This window comes from Callithrix jacchus, chromosome 1, assembly GCF_049354715.1.
Source record: "Callithrix jacchus isolate 240 chromosome 1, calJac240_pri, whole genome shotgun sequence".
NCBI lineage: Eukaryota > Metazoa > Chordata > Mammalia > Primates > Cebidae > Callithrix > Callithrix jacchus.
Window position 1 is genome coordinate 171973044 of NC_133502.1, and position 19457 is coordinate 171992500.

The 19457-nt window shown below is 53.9% G+C and overlaps 1 protein-coding gene and 1 long non-coding RNA gene across 2 annotated transcripts in view; both read left to right on the plus strand.

Moving 5' to 3' along the window:
- Positions 1 to 557: 557 nt before the first annotated feature.
- Positions 558 to 10040, plus strand: LOC144582963 (uncharacterized). Its single transcript, XR_013536625.1, has 3 exons — positions 558 to 882; positions 1821 to 2423; positions 9827 to 10040. It is a non-coding gene; the product is annotated as an uncharacterized LOC144582963 (long non-coding RNA).
- A 2392-nt stretch (positions 10041 to 12432) lies between these two features.
- CRB2 (crumbs cell polarity complex component 2) overlaps positions 12433 to 19457 on the plus strand; it is a 23985-nt gene continuing 16960 nt past the window's right edge. The window contains exons 1-2 of the mRNA XM_035257002.3: positions 12433 to 12601; positions 19260 to 19457. The exon at positions 19260 to 19457 is cut by the window's right edge and continues 126 nt beyond it. Coding sequence (XP_035112893.3) covers positions 12490 to 12601; positions 19260 to 19457 — 310 coding nt within the window. The 5' untranslated portion in view covers positions 12433 to 12489. The remainder of the gene's footprint in view (positions 12602 to 19259) is intronic.

The window sequence follows — 19457 nt, forward strand, 5'->3', positions numbered from 1 at the left end:
TCTAGAGAGGATGCACTGAGTTCATGCATGACCTTTCTGGGCACAGGGTCAGCTTGCAATAGGGCAGCGATTGTTCCTGGGGCACAGTGGGAACCGAGCCTCCCCAGGGTGCCATGAAGTCCCTAAGGGCCGGGACCCAGTTTCTCCTCCTCGTTCTGTCTTTGCTCCACCTTCCTGGGTCTGCCTACTGCTATCCACCTCCAGCCGTATGCTCATGCCGTTCCCTCTTCCTGAAATAATCTTTCTCGTTATTTCTCCTAAAGCTCTAATATAGTTCTTGGAGGCTTCAGGCCCCAGCTGGGACGTCTCACAAAGTGAAACTGGGGTAGATTTTTAATAAACTCCTCATTTATCTCCTGCTGCAGCCAAGCCCCCAAGACCCCATCTCCTTTGAGGAGCCAAGTGGGCTGGCTGCAGCCTCCACAAGCGAGCTGGCTCCCTTGGGGGCATAATTCACCCTTTCTCACAGCCTCTGTCCCCTGAGGGACATCTCTGCACATATTCTGCCCACGAGTTCCCTGGAGCCCAGAGAACACTCCCAAGAGAGAGAGTTTGTCACACCACTCATGACATCGAAGGCTGCTGCTCCCCAGTGCTTAGCACATGGAGATGCATTCATTTTTTGTGAGCATGTTTATTTACTGCGTGGCTCCCCTGGCAGGCTGAACAATCTGCAAGGTCAGGCTCTGGCTCTGGTTCCCCACTCAGTCTCCAGCACCCAGCCCAGACCTGGTGCATAGGAGATGCTTGCCACACAGCTGCTGTGTGGGTGGATGGACGGATGCATGAAGAATCAGCGGTGTGGAGCACATGGGGAAGTCACCTTTGTGCTTCCACATGGAACAGCAGAGGCTGGGAGACCAAGGATCAGAAATTCCGGAGGTGAGTCTCAGCTCCGTCAGCCCGGATCAGTGGGGTCCCCTTTGGGGGCTCAGTTTCCTCACTTTTGCCATGTCTACATAATAGTGCTCGTCTTAAGGAGATGAGCGTGAGCATCCAATGATATGAATTGGGAGACCCCTAGGGGAATGATGGACTGCAGGAGGTTGGGGCCGGGGCTGATCAGTTGTGCAGATTCATGCATCACTCACTACCCTTCCCCTGACACCCCTGCTGCCCTGGGCAAGATGTAGGAACTTGGTGAACAGCTTGTTCAGGTGACAGAGGGGCCTGGATGCTCCTGATGGGTCTCTCTTTGGGACGTGAGCCTCTGACTGAGCCTGGATCCTATAGAAGTGCAGTCTGGGCCAGAGGGCAAGTCATGCATGCCTCTGAGCCTTGACTTTCTGGTCTATAAAATGAGCGATAATATAGGATGAGCATGGTGGCTTATACCTGTAACCCTAGCACTTTGGGAGGCCAAGGTGGGAGGATCGCTTGAGCCTGGGAGTATGGGAACAGCCTGGGACACATAGGGAGACCCTGTCTCTACAAAAAGTAATAAAACTGGTGATGTGTGGTGGCTCATGCCTGTGGTTCCAGATACTTGTGAGGCTGAGGTGGGAGGATCGCTTGAGCCTGGGAGTTAGAAGTTGCAGTGAACTGTGATCGCACCACTGCACTCCAGCCGGGGCAACAGAGCAAGACCCTGTCTCAAATACAATATAATATGACACAGTAATAAAGCACTGAAATAAAATGAAATGGGTGATAATAGAATTCTACGGGGTGGTCCCCAGGAAGCAGAGGGATCTGGAAGTAGACCCCATGGCTTGGTGCCCACAGCTATTATGATTTTTCTTGTCAGTCTTGGTAGATTTTGTTTCTTCCATAAAGAGGAACTCATTTAGCTGTTTTTTGTTTTTTGTTTTTTTTTTAAGAACTCTCTGTGAACCAAGATTCCGAGACTCAGACTTCCTGGCTGACCCGGTGATTCTGGCTCAGTTCTCAGTGTAAGCCAATCTTCTACCTCTCACGCAGCATCTCTTCGTTCTGTGTCAAATGACCCGCTGCTTTCCACAGGAGACCTGGGCTCCGCCTATGATCAGGATCAGGGCTCCGTCTGGGACAAAAATGTGAGCTCAGACTGGGGCAGAAACGAGGCTCCGTCTCTAAGTAATATTGAGGTTCAGACTGCCTGGGAATGAGGAATCTGCAGTTGACCTGGGGTGTGCCTCATTCAGTGCCAGGATTGGACTCTGTCTGTGACAAGTATTTCAGCCTGGGTTCCTGGAAACAGATTCTGGACGCACATGTGTTTCTTGGGGCATACCCTTGGGAGATCCACCTGGAAGGAAGGAGCGAGGCTGACTGGGCAGAAGGAGACTGACCCACCATGAGGCTGCAACTGAGGTCCCTATGAGGATCCCTGAGCTGATAATCCTCTAGAATTTCCTAGTTGAGAAGGAGCCGCGGCTCTGCAGTCACACATGGGTCTAGCACTGGTCACGGGCTGTCCCTGGCATGGGGCATAACCCAGTGAGGTAAGAGCAGTCCCAGCAGCTTGGCCCGAAGAGGGGCTCTGGAGCACAGAGTAGCCCCACAACCCACCCCAGGGCTCGGGCTCATACTGGGGTCTCAATCAGACACTGATGTCCCCACAGGACAGTATCTTTGTCTCCAGCATCTAGCACAGGACCTGGAGGGGCAGCATAAGCCTTCAACCTGCAAACCGAGGAAGAGGAAGTGTGAAGCGGGTCCCCATGCCCCATTGGGTGGGCCGGCGGCTCAGGCCCCCTGTCCCCCCAAGGAGTTCAGAGAAGGCTGGCCACCTGCCTAAGATCACACAGCTGCTCAGGGCAGAGCCAGGATTAGAATCCAGGACAGGCTGGGCCCAGAGCATATGGTCTCTCAGCAATACCGGACAGTGAGCTTATTAGAAAGCAAGAGCTGGGCGAAAGGGAAAGAAAGCCCCTCCTCCCAGTTCCCGGAGTGAAGTCCTGGAGCTGGGCCCACCAACTCCAGCCGCCTCTGGCCAGCCCGCCAGGACCCATGCCCAGGGGAGGGAGCAGCATCTTGCGGGCGGGCAGCCTTTCTTGGGTAATGAGGCCCAGCCGGCGGTTTGCAGGCCTTACCATGTGAATAATTCATTTGCAACCAAGTCTGGGAATTAGAAACCGTTACTGGATGATTTATTTAACAGGGGCTGCTGCTGATGAGAGGGGAGGAGGATTTTGAACTATAAAAGGGAAATGCATGTCTTGTAGATTGATTCAGAGAGGCCCACAGACCCGGGTTTCAGTCCAGTTCTGCCTCCTACCAGCTGTGTGACCTTGAATAAGTGACTGAGCCTCTCTGTGCCTCCGTTTCCTTTGTTGCAAAATGGGGATGATAATAGAGTTGTTAAAAGGATTAAATGAGTTAGAACTTGGAGAGCACTTAGAATCGTGCCTGGCTCATACTAAGTGCTCAGTGTTTGTTGTATGAATAAATGAAAGCTTATATAGATAGGAGCTTCACGGAGCATGTACTTTGTAGCAGGCCCTGTTCAAAGAGCTTAACATGCATTTTCTCACAGCACTCATGTAAATTGGATATTATCATTATTACATCTATATTAGAGATGAGAAAATAGAAGCTCGAGCTGGAGCTGACAGCTGGTTCCGGCAAAGCAGGGATCTGAACCCAGCCGGGCCTCCCTGACTGCGGGGCTCATGCAGTCACCCATACTCCCATATCACAGATCTGGTGCGCTGCCTAATACACACCTGGCTCTTATTTTAAGAAAAAGGTCCCTTTCCCCCAAAGCGTTGCCACCTTCGTCATGGCATTTGATTCTATTAACAAACTGGATAGGTGGTCAGGGAACGCGTGGTCTCTCTCAGCTCAGGAAGCTGAGGCTCAGAGAAGGATGTGAATTGCTCGCTGTCCCACAGCCCCAGATGGAAGCCAGGTCTCCCTGAGGCCTCCTAGCAATAATCACAAGGTGTCTTATAACAGCTCAGCCCCGGGTGTGTCTGCTCACCCCGAGACCACACTCCTGGAAGGCAGGGGCGGTGTCTTGGTTTTGCCTGATTCACTAAAGGTCCTTATTAAAATAGCAGAGGAAGAAAAGAAGGAAGGAAGGGAGGGAGAGAGGAAGGAAAAAGGAAGGAGGGAGAGAGGGAGGGAAGGAGGCAGGCTAATATAGCAGGTAAACTGTCTCTTTTCAGCTTCATGCTGCTCCTGCCATAGCACCTCACACCCCCCAGTGGAACACACACTGGAACATGTGCTCACACACGCCTGTCTGGGATGAGGTCAGTGTGCCCCCAAGCCGGGCTGCCTGGCACTTGCTGTGAATCAACGCTGGCTCTTCTGAAGGGCCAGGTGTCCTTGGCCTCCCACAGGAGGTGGCACTTCGCCAGCTCAGTTTCCCAGACCTTTGCAGAAGTGGTGGCGGGGTCTCCAAGCCTCTCCCTGGATGTGAGCGCAGGGACATGACAGTTCTGCCCCATCCGCAGGCTGGTGGGCCTCGTGGGCTGTGAAGTATGCTGTGTACGCACGTATTTGGGTGTTGGTGATTGCATAGGGGTCTGTGTGTCTGTGGATGTGGGATTGGCGTGTTTGTAGATGTGTACTAAGGATATTTGTGAATCTTGTAGGTGTGTTGTGTATCTCTGCACATATTTGCATTTGTGTGGGGGGTGTGTTCTGTGAGGGTGTCTGTAGCTGGGTATTTAGATTTGGATAGGTGTGTGACTGTGTGTGTCTGTGTATGTGAATAAGTTTGTGTGTGCATTTGGGTGCTCTGGGGGGATTGTGGGGATGTACACACATATCTATCCAGACAAGTGTATGTCTGTGTGAGCTAGTCTGTGTATGTTTATAGAATCTTGTATGTATGCAGATATTTGCATAATTGAGTTTGGGGAGCATTTCCTGTATGTGGTGTGTGTGTGTGTACTCTGTGATGTGTGATGTGTGTGTGGTGTGTGATGTGTGGTGTCTGTGGGAGTGTGTGTAATACCTGTGGTTTGTATTGTGTGTGATGTGTATGTATGGTACGTATGTGGTGTATGATATGTAGCAATTGTGTGATATGTGTTGTGTATGTGTCCTGTGATGTGTGTGGCATGTGACATATGTGCTTATATGTGTGGTGTGTGATGTTTGGGGGTTGCATTGTGTGGTGTGTGATGTGTGGGTATTGTGTGTGTTGTGATATATGTGTACATTGTGTGATATGTGAGTCGTGATGTATGCTAGTGTGTAGTGTATGTTGTGTATGTTAGCTGTGTGTTGTATGTGTATGGTGTGTGTGGTGTGTGTGGGATGTATGTAGTGTGTTGGTGTGTATTGTATGTTATTTGTATATTGATATGTGTATGAGGGTGTGTGGTGTGATGTGTGTAGGTGTGTGGTATGTGATGTGCCTGTGTGGGTGTGTTGTGATGTGTGCAGGTGTGTATACGATGTGTGTCATGTATGTTATATGTATGTTGGTGCGTGCGTGTGCATGGTATGTAATGTGTGGAGGGTGTGGTGTGTGGGTTATATGTCGTGTGTATGTTGTGATGGATGTGTGTCGTATAATGTGTGTGTCCTGTGATATGTGTGTGAGGGTGTGTTGCATATTATGAATATGTTGGTGTATGAGTGTGTATAGTGTGTGGGTATATGTACATGATGTGCATGCATTGTGTCATATGTGTATTGTAATGTGTACAGGTGTATGGTGTGTGATGTGTCTGTATATGTGCAGATGTGTGTTATGTGTATGTTGTGTATATGATGTGTGTGTGGTGTGTGATGTGTGTGTTGTGATATGTGTGGGTGTATAATGCGTAGGTGTGGTGATACATACATGTGTGTATGTGTATTTTGTGTATGTGGTGTGATGTGTGTGGGCTGTATGTGTGCAGTGTGTGTATATTGTTTGATGTATGCATAGTGTATATTGTGTGCATGATGTATGTGTGATTGTGTTGTGATGTATGTGAGTGTATAATGTGTAGGCATGTGTGGCGTCATGTACATGTGTGTGTTATATGCGTTTTGTGTGTGTGATGTGTGATGTGTGGGGGTTGTATTTGTGTGGTGTATGTGTTGTGGTGTGTGATGTGTGTGGAGGAGTCTTGTGATATATGCAGGTGTGATATGTGTTGTATGTTATGTGTGGTGTGTGATGTATGAGACTGTATGCATGTAGTGTGTGCATTGTGATGTATGTGGGTGGTGGTTTACGTGTGTGATGTGCAGGGGTTGCATGTGTGTGGCGTGTGTGTTGTGATGTATGTGGATGGTGGTGTGTGTTTGTGTGTGGGGGGTGTGGACAGGCATGGTGTGGAGAGAGAGAGGTCCAAGCATGAAGATCGAAGTCTTTGCCATGTGACGTGAGTCAGTCCATGCCCCTCTCAAGCCTCAGTTTCCCTGTCTGGGCGGTAAGAGCCATGTTGGTCAAGGTGGCCTCCAGTTCAGGGCACTCAGCCCCACGGAGGAGGCAGCTTTCAGAGGGCTCTGTCAGCATCGCGGGCATGTCTCCTGCAGGCTGTGAAGTCCTTTTGGCAGGATCTGGGCTTGGGCTTGCTCTTTCCATCAGATTTAATAGGAAAAGGGTTTCCTGTTTCGGTGTCTCCATTTGTTATTCATTTCTTGTTTTCATAAAATGTTAAAAGATGGTGCCATTTAGACTCAAGTAGAAATGCCAGTCACTTTCTCTAAAATTGTAATCCTGCCACTCCCTGCTCTGCAGCTGGGGTGATCCTTCCCAAGTGCCAAGCTGCCTGGACACCGCCCTGCGGGGGTTCTTCCGAGGCTCCCCTGCTCTCTGGTGGCGGTGGACTCCCAGCAGCCCCTCCTCTAGCTGCCTCCGTGCTCTCTGCCCAGCAGTCATGCCTCCCTCCATTCCCTTCCGTGTCCCTGCCTCCAGGCCTTTGCCCAGGGACACTCCCTTGACCTGGAATGCTGCTCTTCCCACTCCTATCTCTCCCCTCATTTCCTCTGGCCAATTCCTTTCCATCCTTCCCCCCAGGATGCTCTGGGGAGGATCAGGCAGGAATTCCCTGTTCCCTGTCTGACCGTGAGCTTCCCAAAGATGGGGAATCTGGTTCTCCTAGTAACCCAGCACCTACCACGTTGCCCAGAGCACAAGAGGTAAGGAAACACTTGGCGAGTGAATGAGTGTCTGAATTAATGGATGACATCCTGTCCAGCGTTAGCTCCTGTGGCTGGAAGACTTGAACCCAGTGGGTGATGGACATTCCCAGTCCATCTTTAATCCTGCTGTATGCTTCTCCCATACATACAGCAGGGAGCTGAGGTGGGAGGATCCACTGAACCCGGGAGGTTGAACTTGCAGTGAGCCAAGATCATGCCACTGCATTCCAGCTTGGGTGACAGCATATACCCTGTTTCTAAAGAAAATTAAAAATTAAAAAATGTGGCAGCCATTTATGCTCTGGCCCCACCCACTAAGCTGCTGTTACTCCCAACCCCCAACATTCCTGCAGGAGGGAGGGGAAGGTGTCCCAGGATTATGTGGGGGGTGGCTCATGGGAAACCTCCCTCACCTTGGTTTTTGTAGGGAGGCTCAGGAAGGGGTCTGGAAGTGCTACTTGTGCTGTTTCAGCTCAAGAGTCCATTCCGTCCCACCTGGGGTGCTCTGGTCCCTGCGACCTTGGGTGAGTCACTCCCCTTCTCTGTAGGGGCCGGGGGCTGGAGCAGGGTTAGAAGGGCACAGCCTGTCTATACTTCTTGTCTGCAGACCCTAACTTCTGCCTCCACCTGCTCCCACCTCTAAAGGGCTCCTCTCCACTGCCAATTCGGTGGCTGAAGAATGAGGTGGCCCAGACAGTGAAGACACTGAATTCGGGCCAGGCTCCAACAGGACCCCCAGGACCTATATCTGAATGGTGCACTGGGTTCTATCCCCTTCTGGAGCGGGTGGAAACAGCTGGTTGGAAAGGGGAGCCTGGGCTTATCCTGGAGCTCCCTCTAGTGTCTGTAGAGGACTCTGCAGCCTGGTCTTCAGCCAGGGAAGACTGGGTTTGTCCTGGCCACCCTCCCCAAGCCGTCTTGCCATCCCGCCTCTACCCTCACTCCTGGGGGTTCTCCAAGCTGAGATCCTGGGGGCACCTTATGGCTGTTTCCCTTTTTTTCAACCCCAGCGGACACCAAATTCTATTGTTCCTAATGCTCAAATGCCCACTCCTGCTCTCCACCACTCCAGCCAACCCCATCCTGAATCAGGCTTCCTGGCCTTTACCTGGATGATTTCCACGCAAGCACTTCTGCAGCGCAGCTTTCACACTCTTCACCGAGGGAACTTGGCCACATTCAAACCCAGCCATGTCATTCCTCTGCTTTCACCTCTTCTATGGTTCCCCAGTGCCCTGAGGACACAGTCCGAATCCTTAGCACCTTACAAAGGTGGGGTCATCTATCCTCTGCTGACCTGCCAGCCTCATGTCCAATCATTGCCCTTCTGCATCCTGACCCTGGGTAATGATGACTTGTCTGCATTTCCTGAAGGTACAGTGGCCTCTCTCACACCTGACCTTGGCCTGAGCTTGGTTTTTAGCCAGGTATTCTTTCTGCCTCTTTTCCACTAGGAAACTCCTTTTTTTTTTTTTTTTTTTTTTTTTTGAGACAGAGTCTTACTGTCACCCAGGCTGGAGGGCAGTGGCATGATCCTGGCTCACTGCAACCTCTTCCTCCTGGGTTCAAGCGATTCTCCTGCCTCAGCCTCCACAAGTTGCTGGGACTACAGGTGCCCACCACCATACCAGGCTAATTTTTTGTATTTTTAGTAGAGATGGGGTTTCACTGTGTTAGCCAGGGTGGTCTCAATCTCCTGACCTTGTGATCCACCCACCTCGGCCTCCCAAAGTGCTGGGATTACAGGCCTGAGCCACTGCGCGGCAGGAAACTCCTATTCTTACTCCACGGTGCTACCTGCCCTGGGCAATTGCCCTTTTGCAGCTGGCCACTTTTGGGGGCTCCCACTGGGCTCTGAGCCAGCCCCTCCCTGCCTTGTCCTCAAGTCTGTCTGTTCCTCTAGACACGAGCTCCCCAAGGGTAAGAGCTGAGTGATTCTCATCTCTGTGTTAATCACCTCCCACCTGCCTGCCTTGCAATGGGTACAGATGTCTATACTGGTGACTAGAACAGGGCAGGATCAGTGCTGGGGGCATGAAGGGAAGCCCAGGGGTCTGTGGGAGCCTAAGCCTGAGGGTGGGGAGAGGAGCAGAGAAGTCTCTCTGAGGATGTGATGCCATGGCTGGAGTCTTAAAGGATCAGCATGGTGTCAAGCATTCAATCGGGGGTGTGGGGGGGTGGGGGGGTGGGGTAGGCATTCCTGGAAGCAGACCCTGGGATCAAAGACTTGTCGGCAAAACCCAGCCACTGGCTCTGTGTGTGTGTGTGTGTGTGTGTGTGTGTGTGTGTGTGTGTGTGTTTCGGAGGGGAAGAAGGAGAGACGCTGAGTGGTAGAGAGAGGCAGGCAGAGGAGCTGGGGACGGAGGATATTGATCTGTGTTTGTGCCGAAGGTTGGGTTATGAAGGGCTCTGGACATGAGCCTCAGGAATTTAGACTTGGCCTTCGTGCAACTGGGCGTCAACAGCTAAGAGACACCATTTGAGGTTTGAAAGAAATCCTTCTGGCAGTTGGTGTAGAGCCCGGGGCCTCCTGGGCATTGTTCTGGGCATTTGTGGAGGTGTTTTCAGTGATCATGATGACTGGGGGGCACTAATAGCAGTTAGTGGGTGGGGCCTGAGATACCAGATGTCCTGTGATGTTGGGGATGCTCCACATAGTGAAGGGTTGGCTCATGTGCCACTTGACTTTTGCATTTCCTGCCAGGCACATGTGCAGAGGGAAAACAGCTGTTTGAAATTGTCCAAGATCAGAGCACATGTCTGGTTTGCATAGAAATAAAGAGCGTCTTTGCATGTTTTTTTTTTACAGAGATCGGATTTGCCAGAACTACACCTTCCATGCACATCATAGGAAGATGGCGCCTTATCTTGTTTGGAGCCTTACCCAGATTTGCCACCATTTTGAAAAACTACATACTTCATGGCAAATCTTCTCATGGGACTTGAGAGGTGTACACTTCTCGTTGTTTTATTGCGTCTGCTAGCATGGCATTGTCAACAGAAGTATTTACAATTTGAAATAATGAGCTGGAAGCGGTGGCTCACACCTGTAGTCCCAGCACTTTGGGAGGCCGAGACAGGCATATCACGAAGTCAGGAGATCAAGACCATTCTGGCCAACATGGTGAAACCTTATCTCTACTAAAAATACAAAAATTAGCCAAGCATGGCGGTTCATGCCTGTAGTCCCAGCTACTCGGGAGGCTGAGGCAGGAGAATCACTTGAACCTGGGAGGTGGAGGTTGCAGTGAGCCGAAATCACAGCACTGCACTCCAGCCTGGCGACAGAGACTCCATCTTAAAAAATCACTTTAAATTACTTTTGTTATGCATTAATTATTATTATTTTTTGAGACAACGTCTTGCTCTGTCACCCAGGCTGGAGTGCAGTGGTGCGATCTCAGCTCACTGCAGCCTCTGCTGCCTCAGGCTCCTGAGTAGCTGGGATTACAGGCACCCACCACGGCCCCCCTTCCATGCCCCGGGACCTTGTAGGACACTTCTAGATCTGGCCACAAGGTGGAGCATGGCGGCTGCAGCACTGTGCTGGGGGCCCGGCTGCTGAGGAGCATGGACCTGCACCCAGTGACGTGTCTGTGCATCTAGAGACCCAGAGGGCTGTGGTTGACTTGCAGTGCTGACCCCAGCCCCACACTGGGATTGCCTGGGTCTCTCAGGTATCACTGAGAAGCTGGATAAAGAGAGCTGGGACTGCCACCTCAGCCCACTAAAGTCTCACTGTTTTACAGGTGAGGAGACTGAGGCCCAGAGAAGGAAGTCACATGCTGAGGTCATCGACTAATCAGTGGCTGAGCTGGGCTTGAATCCAGATTTTTTGTGCTGTGGGCCCTCTGCTTTTCCTGTGGAGAGGGGCTTCTCCCACCTGGGGAGGGGGCCCCTGTTGTATAGGAGAGGCAGGGGATTAAAGATGGCCTGAGCGAGGTTAGGGTCCCAGAAACCAAGGGGCAACCCCTGTCCTGGAGGGAATAGGCCTTGAGGGCGGGGATGGGGCAGAGGCAGTGGATGAGGGGGTCTGCCCAGGGCTTCTTCAGTTCCCTCCTGGGGTCCCTGGGGACCCAGGGCTGCAGCACATGCCCTGGGCTAGGGGATGGGCCAGGACCCTCGTGATGCCCACTGCTCCCTCTCCTGCACTGTGGAGACCTTGTCCATCCCGGATCTCCTCAATGGCTCCTGCTGTCTTTCTAGGTTGTGCTCTCCCATGTCAGGGACATGTCCCAGAGCCCAGGACCTGGGTGGGCTGTTTCCACAGTGACTGAATAGGGACAAACAGACATGCGTTGGCAGGGGCTGTTGGCTCATCTCAGGAAAGTCCCTTCTGCAAGAGGGTTCTCCCCCAACCAGAGCTGAAGGCAGTAGAAGAAAGGGATGTTATTTTATGTGGTAGTGTCTCTGAGATGACCTGGATTCCTGAACCAGGTCCCTCTGACAACTCCTCCAGTCAACTCCAACAAGAGCCCGGCTGGAGAGCAAGCAAACATCGAGTGCAGCAGGAGACTCTAAGGTTAGACAACAAGAAGGACTTCCTGGCAGGGGACAGCAATGCTTGCTTGGTTAGCGCTGCCATTCAGAGCAGTGAAGTTTCTGGAGTTGCAAGCAGCAGAGCCAGAGGTCGAGGTCAAGTGGAAGAAAGCTGGGAAATGTTCAGTTTGGCTGCTGAGGGCTGGAGAGGGTGGAGGGAGGCAGGGACCATGAGGTGCAGGGCTGAGGTGCCTAGGTCTGATCCTGAGGCCGATGGTGGGAGGAGCTGTGTTTGGCGGGGTGGGATGGTGAAGGGGAGGGGACTGCAGGAGACACTGAGAAAGTGGCACGGACAGGAGCTGGAGGCTGGGGAGTGGGGAGGAGGCTTCAGGTTGCAGGGTGGGAGGTGCCTTGGTTCTGGGGAATCCCTGGGGAGCAGCAGGTGGGTGAACATGCTGGATGGGAGGGGCTGCAGCTTCCCAGCAGAGATGGAGTCTGGGAGGTAACTGGACCTGAAGGCCTGCTGGGGAGAGAAGCTGGGCTGGGGAGCTGGGGAGGGGGCAGCCAGGGGAGGAGATAACTAAGGATTGGGAGTAGCTGGCATCACCTGGTGAGAAGAGAGTCCTGAACTGCCCCTCAGAACAGAAATTTCTCTAAGGAGGCTGACTGAGTGTGGGAGGAGAGTGGGGCTGGGGGTCAGGAGGGAGAGGCTGGTGGGTGCCCAGACCAGGTAGACTTCACTCACAGGCTGAGGGGCTTGGGGACTTGGGGTTGAAGTCTAGGGACATCCACGAGGTGGAGCAGCCCAGGAGGCCTGGGTGGGAGGAGGAGGAGGAGTCTGCAGCAGTGGGGAGGGGGAGGGAGGTGTCGGGGAGGGGAGGGAGGGGCCGGGCCTCTGTCCATGGCATTAGTGCTGGTTGGAGGGACGAGGGGGGTGCGGAGCCAGCCAGGCCGCCCGCCCGTTCCCACAACGGCGGAACAGAGCGGGCTGCCATGGCGCTGGCCAGGCCTGGGCCCCTGGTCCCCCAGCTCCCAGCCCCGCGGCCCCCAGGCCCTGTCCTGCTGCTGCTGCTGCTCTGGGTCCCTGCCCTTGCCCTCCTGGCTGGTGAGTTGGGGCCCACATCTGGGGGTCCTGGTGGAGGGTCTGTCCCACAAGGCAGACACCCCAGGCCTTGGCTGCGGGAGCAGAGGGTGCTCTGGTCTGCGTGGGTGCAGGCCTGAACTGTGGGGTGCACAGGAGTGCATGGCTGTGGGCCCCCAGACCCTGTGGGGCTCCATGGAGGTGAGTGTGTTCTGGGCTGTTTTGTGTTGAGGGGGATTGTAAGTTTTGGGGGTTGAGGACCGGGATTGGGAGTGATTTGCTGGAGCTGTTGTTGGTGAGGGATGGGGGCACATGTTTTGGAGGTGCTATGTTGCATCCTGTAAAGGGCTGGGGGTTGGGGCTGGGGGACTTCTGGGTTTCTAGGGACTTAGTATGGGGAGTTGCAGGTGGCATAAGCCTCATCCAGGAGCCTGTTGTGAGTCCTGGAGCCTGTTGTAGGTCCCGTGCTGGGTTGTGGGGCGCAGGTGGTGGGTGTGTTGAAGTTGGGAGGTGGATGAGCTGTCTGGGGTGAGCTGGGAGTTGTGTCTGAGGAGCTGGGTGTAATGAGCTGTGTCCCACGCATGCTGTGGGGTATAAGTTGTGCAGGGCAGCTGAACTGGGTCTTTGCTCTCAATATGAGGAGTGTGGGGTGGGGGCGGCAGACCCCAGCTCAGGTGACAAGGTGGAGAAGCGGGAGGGAGGCCCAGGGAGCTAGGTGCGGTGGCCCTGCTGCAGTGGGGGCCGCTGGGATGCTCTGGGTCCCTGTGGGCCGCTGGGATGCTTTGGGAACAAGCATGTGTCCCCTGCTGCCCCCTCCCCAGCATTCCAAAGCTGATCTAAAAGGGCTCCCTAAAGCCAGACCCCTTTCACCAAGCCCTTTTTACTTTCGTCCAAGCTCTCAGAGACTGGAATTCCTCCTGGGGGGTCTAAGGGAACGCTTGGTGTTAGTCACTATAGTTACAGGGGCGGGCCTGGGAGGTCCCCTGCCCCCACCTCCACAGGCTGGGGAGGGAGCCAAGGAGGGCCAGGGCTCCCCTGAGGCTGAGGGAGCCCTCCCTGCCTCAGAGCTCTGCAGGCTGCAGAGTGTGGAGGCCAAGCCTCTCCTAGTCCCACCTGGGGGCCCTCATGGTTCCCGCACTCGAAAAGCTTTCATTTCCTGTCCTGTCTACAGGGCCCCAGGGAGGATGAGGACCCCATTTTCTAGTGAAGGAAACCAAGGCTCAGAGAGGGATGGGGAGTTGTGAGCTGAGCTCAGCCGACAGGTGACTTGGGCTCTGTCGGGGCGGGGTGGGGGGGGGGGTGGGGGGGGGGCTGCTCCTCTCTGTTCTCGATCAGGGCTGTGTTGTCCCCACCCTGTGATGCTCACCCACACTCCACACACCTGTGTGGCACGCCCAAGGGCAAATGGTGACTAAGGAACAGGTGCCACAGACACATGTGGATCCACCATCACATGCACCTACACACACGTGCACACACAAGACACTGGTGTGCACACCCATCGCGCGCATGTGTGAACATGTTGCATTCATACTCAGTGCGCAGCCACATGGGACTGGGAGGCACAGTGTGGATGGAGGTGGGGGTGGGGAGATGTCTGGACACTGGTGTGTACACTCATCCCATCAGTTCTGCTGGGGCATCCAGGGCAGCCTTTTCTCTGCACTTATGTGCTGGGGGCCCCATCCCTGGGGATTCCTAAACACTGGCAGGGGCACTGCCTACATGACCATATCTGCATGCTAGTACCCTAGCCTGCCTGCCAGGAGGGGGGGACTGGAGATTTTGTCACTTGAAAACCAATTTCCATCCCAGAGGGGATGGGGGCTTCTGGAGGCCCTGGGCCCCTGGCTCTGCTGCCCACCCCTGCCAGGCCCTGAGCTGGGCCCCTCCATCCACAAAGGCCCCGCTGGTTGCCATGGAGAGGACCAAGCATCTTGGAGGACAATGGGGCATGTTGGGCTCTCATATCTACCCTCCCTTCCCGAACACCCAGGGAGCCCAGCAGACAAAGGGGCAGTGAGTCCAGGCCCCAGGTCCGCCCCCTCCTCCAGCCAGAAGGGGGTGGGGACCTGTGAGACAGGAACAGAGGCAGAGACAACCCAATGTCAGGATCTTTTGAACAGTGGGTGTTTGCCTCAAGTAAAGAACTGTTGATGGATATGATCGGCCACTCCATGGCAGGCACTGTGCTACTAACAAGGTCTAACAATTCTCCCAGCAGCCTGCGAAGTCGGCTCTGATACCCTCAGTTTACAGAGGAGGTAAATGAGGTACAGAGACAGAGCCAGTCAGTCCCCGAGCCAGTGCTGGGATTTCACAGTGTACTGTGCTGCTAGCCTAGGGAAAGTCACGTCTCTTCTTTGTCTCTGTAAAACGAGGACGGAGGCCAGGTGAGGTGGCTCACGCCTGTATTCCCAGCACTCTGGGAGGCCAAGTTGGGTGGATCACCAGGTCAGGAGTCCGAGACCAGTCTGGCCAAGATGGTGAAACCCTGTCTCTACTAAAAACACAAAAATTAGCCAGGCACGGTGGCAGGTGCCTGTAGTCCCAGCTATTTGGGAGGCTGAGGCAGGAGAATTGCTTGAACTGGGTGGCAGAGGTTGCAGTGAGCTGAGATCGCCCCACTGCACTCCGGCCTGGGCGATAGAGTGAGACTGTGTCTCAAGAAACAAAACAGAACACAAGGACAAACTGACTTACTCTGAGCTCAGGTAGAAGGATTCAAAGAGAATGCAGTGAGTGGTCCCACACCAGGTTTTGGCATGGAACCCCCAATTTCAAGGGAAATTTTAGATGGAAGCCCATTCATAGTAGTAAAATTGTTAAAAGTGGCCTGTTTGGGTGGCATGTGGGGAACCCCCAGCCCCCGCCTCCCCCTCACTTCAGGAGGCAACTCCCTGGAACTGTGCTCTGAGCCTGAACTCAAGGGATCTTCAGCGCCAGTCACAGGGGAGGCACTCCATCCCTGACAGCTATTGTTGCAATTGCTGTGATCAAAATTACGCCTTTTAACTTCAGAAGGTAAACGTTTTTGAAAAAGAGCATTCCAAATTTTTCTGCCCAAAAGAGTATTTCACCCTTTCCTGACGACTGTTTGCAAAGCCCCATCATGTCTGTTATTCAGCCCTACCCATGTTGGGGGTAGAGCTTTGGGGCCCAGGGATCTTAGATGCACAATTTCTTCCCTACACGAGATGCTCCCACACCTTATGAGAGCTTAGGTCACTTCTCAGAAATATTCTCTCTTGATTTGTCAGGACAGGAAGCTTCTCTAGTAAAACACTTTTTTGTGTGTGTGGTGGTTTTTTTTTTTTTTTTTTTTTGAGAAAGGGTCTCACTCTATTGCCCTGGCTGGGCTGCAGTGGCAAAATCACAGCTTACTGTAGCCTCAACATCCTGGGCTCAAGCCATCCTCCCACCTCAGCCACCCAAGCAGCTGGGACTACAGGGCCCACCCCATGCTCGGCTTATTTTTTTGTTTTTGTTGTTCACAGAGACTGTCTCACTCTGTCTGCCAGGTTGGTCTCCAGCGCCTGGCCTGAAGTGATCCTCCCACTTCAGCTTCCCAAAGTGCTGGGATTACAGGTGTGTAATCCCACCACACCTGGCTTCAGTAAAACACTTCTCCTCAGTTTGCTGTTATAACTAGGTCCATTCTAAGTGCATGAAAAGTAGGAGTTAGTAATCACTGGGTGAGGCCTGAGACTCGGTGGGATTGCGAACAGCTGAGCTCTGGGTATACGGGGAAGAAGGCCGCTTTGCCCAGTCTGATATTGGAAACTGTATTCTTGTGAAAACCTTTAGAGATTTTTTCCTGGGTAAGGCAGCTGAAATGTACTAAAATGACAATATGTGGGTGGCAATTTAGAGTTTGCAAAGTGGAGAAGTGGACCTCTGGGAAATCAGGAGCTGATCTGATTCTTTGTTTCAACTTGGGCAAAATTATCTACCTATTTGAGTTACAAAAACAGAAATTTTCTTAACAGCCCACACCTTTTCTGGTCTGAATCGAGTATAACAATGTAATAATAGACGCACAGCCCCAAGCACATAGTACACACTCAGTAAACAGCTGTGTCCTCCTGCCCTCCCCAGGACAAGGCACCAGGTCGAAGGGGAGGGGCAGGCTTCCGTTAATCCCTCCCTGCCAGGTCGGCCCAGGCAGCCTGAGGTCAGGAGGGATTTGTAAAGATAAGCGCAGGCCCCTTGTTGCCCTGGCAACAGGCCCCACCCCTCCAGCCTGGCCTGTGGACAGCCCCTCCTCCGCCCTGCTGCCCTCCACACCCCACCCCTCCTTGCCTCTCCTGTCTGCCCTGGGCTATTCTGGCCTCCCGGGCTCACCCCTGGAAGACAGCGACAACCTGAGGTCAGCGGTTCCCGCACCTAAAAGTGAAAGGAATCCCTCAGGGAGCTGGTTGCAATGCAGATTGTCAGGCTCGGGGGGTCAGTGGTTCAAAATTTTGGGTCTGGAGTGGGCTCCAGGAATCTGTATTGTTAATATGGCCCCCAGTGATTCTGGGAAGCTTGGAGTGAGGCCCTCAGTTTGGATTCCAGCCTCCCTCGGGCTGTGGACTGTGAGGCTGCCTTTCCTGAGCTGTAAAACAGGGATCATAGTCCTATGCACCTTGGAGGGTAAATGCCAAGATCCACGAGATGATGTAAGAAATACGGCTGTCCCTTCCAGGCAGGCCTGTGGCACTCTTGCCTGCCCCCCGGGACAGGCCGCTCCTTCCCTTCCTGTGTGGCTCTGACTGGAGAGATTCCTTCCTCCCATGGGGTTGGACTCTGTCTCCTGAGATCTGTCATTTAGGGCCCATCTGTTCCCTGTTCCTGGGAAGATCCCCTGTGACAAGGTGCCTTCCCTGCCCCCAGGATCCTTTCCCTGGTGCTCCCTCCCTGGTGTGGTCCCAGCTGCTCTGAGATGGGGGGCAAAGCTTCAGATTGGATTGGGGCATTCCTCACACTGCACAGGTGAGGGGCAGTGCTCTATGGGGATTAAGTGAGGGGCCTGTTGGCACAGGCACTGGCAGCTGGGGCCCTTTACCATGGGTTATGATTGCTATGCCCTCCTGAGCAGTGCAGGCCACACCCCGTGCCAGGGCTGTGCCCACATCACCTCCGTGGATCCTCTTAACACCTCCGTGAGGCAGGCACTTTTTGCATCCCAGATACAAACCAGGACTGCCCGATGCCTCAAACCTGTGTCCTTTCCTAAGGGAGCTGGAAGGATGCAGGTCCGGACGCAGGACAGCCCTGCCTGGAATGTGGATGACGCCTGAGAGGCTGCCAGCCTTATCTGGGGGGCTCACCAGAGTGGGGGAGGGAAGGGTGCAGGGTCTGAGCTGTTCTGGGATCTGGTGAGTGTCTGGATGACAACCTGGGTGGGGGAGGGGCACACCTCTGAGAGCTCCAGGTGGGGGTGGGGGAAGGAATGGGGACTGTGCCTTCTTGAGGTTCCCCTCCCCCATTCCTATTGGAATTCCTACCAAAAGCAGCCCTTGAGTGTGACTCTGAGGGGTTGAATCATTCAGCATTTGATGAGGGGGTTCTAGTATCCCATTTTCATACTGGGAAACGGAGGCTCCATAGGACAAATGACTTACCCAGGGTCTCATAGCTAGTAACTTTCTGAGATGGAATTGAACCCACAGCTGTTTCACTTCAAAGCCCAAGATCTCACCTGGGCATTGTAGTGACAAGGCTCTCAGGAAGGCGGGAGGAGAGAAAGGGGGATGAGGATCTCTGGGCTTGGCTTCCAAGCCAGTTGGTGAGCCTCTCTATCAGAGGGAGCTCCGGTGCCGGTGCCGAATACATCACAGTGTGTGTGTGTGTGGCGGGGGGGTGGGGGGGGGCAGGTGTCCATGAGCCGTCTCAACACCTGCTCTGTACCTTGTGACCTCAGCCAGGCTGGCCACTCAGGTGTTTGCTGATTGGGGATGAAATGAGGGCCAGGGGCCCTCTAGAAGTTCCCAGGCCAGTGGCTGGCAGGGTGTGGGTAGTGAGGTGGAGAAGGGGTAGGAATGAGACCAGCGGAGCACACGATCCCTGCCTTTGAAGTTGTCCACCCATCCTCCCGAGGTTGAGGTCGGGGCCATCTCCAGTTTCACCCAGGGATGGAGTTACCAGATCCCTGGCAGAAGAGGTGGAGGGGGCAGGAGGAGGAGCCTCACCCTTTTGGGCCTCCTGGGATGGATGGGGCCTGCAGAAGGCAAACGCCAGGGGAGACCCTCTCCCAAGTGAAGCTGAAATAACCCAGACAGACCTTAAAGCCTGTCCCAGAGAACACTAACTGTGACCTCAGCAAGCCTTCACTTTCTTTCCTGGGCCTCCTTTTGCTGTCTGGTGCAGTGGCCTTGACAGCAAAGGGGCACTGCAGGGATGAGACAGTGGAGGGGCACTCATGCGGTCAGGAGCCTCTGCCTGCTGATCCTGCCCAGGAGCAAGGCATCCCTGGTCCTATTTCTCTGCTATGTAGATTCTCCTAAAATTGCTCCCAGTTCTGGGTATAGATGTGTGCAGCTTACTGGGATCTGTCTTGCAGACCTCTGGCCCTCCATCCATCCTGCGCATGGAGACACCTGTGTTGCTTTAGGGGTCTGGGCTGGGCCTGAGAGGGTGGGGAGGAGATTGTCATTGTAACGTTTGCCCACCCTGCCCAGCCAGTTTCTTCTTTCTACAGGGACGGTGCCTTCAGAGCCCCCCAGTGCCTGTGCCTCAGACCCATGCACTCCAGGGACGGAGTGCCAGGCTACCGAGAGTGGTGGCTATACCTGCGGGCCCACAGAACCCCGGGGCTGTGCCACCCAACCATGCCACCATGGCGCTCTGTGTGTGCCCCAGGGTCCAGATCCTGATGACTTCCGCTGCTACTGCGTGC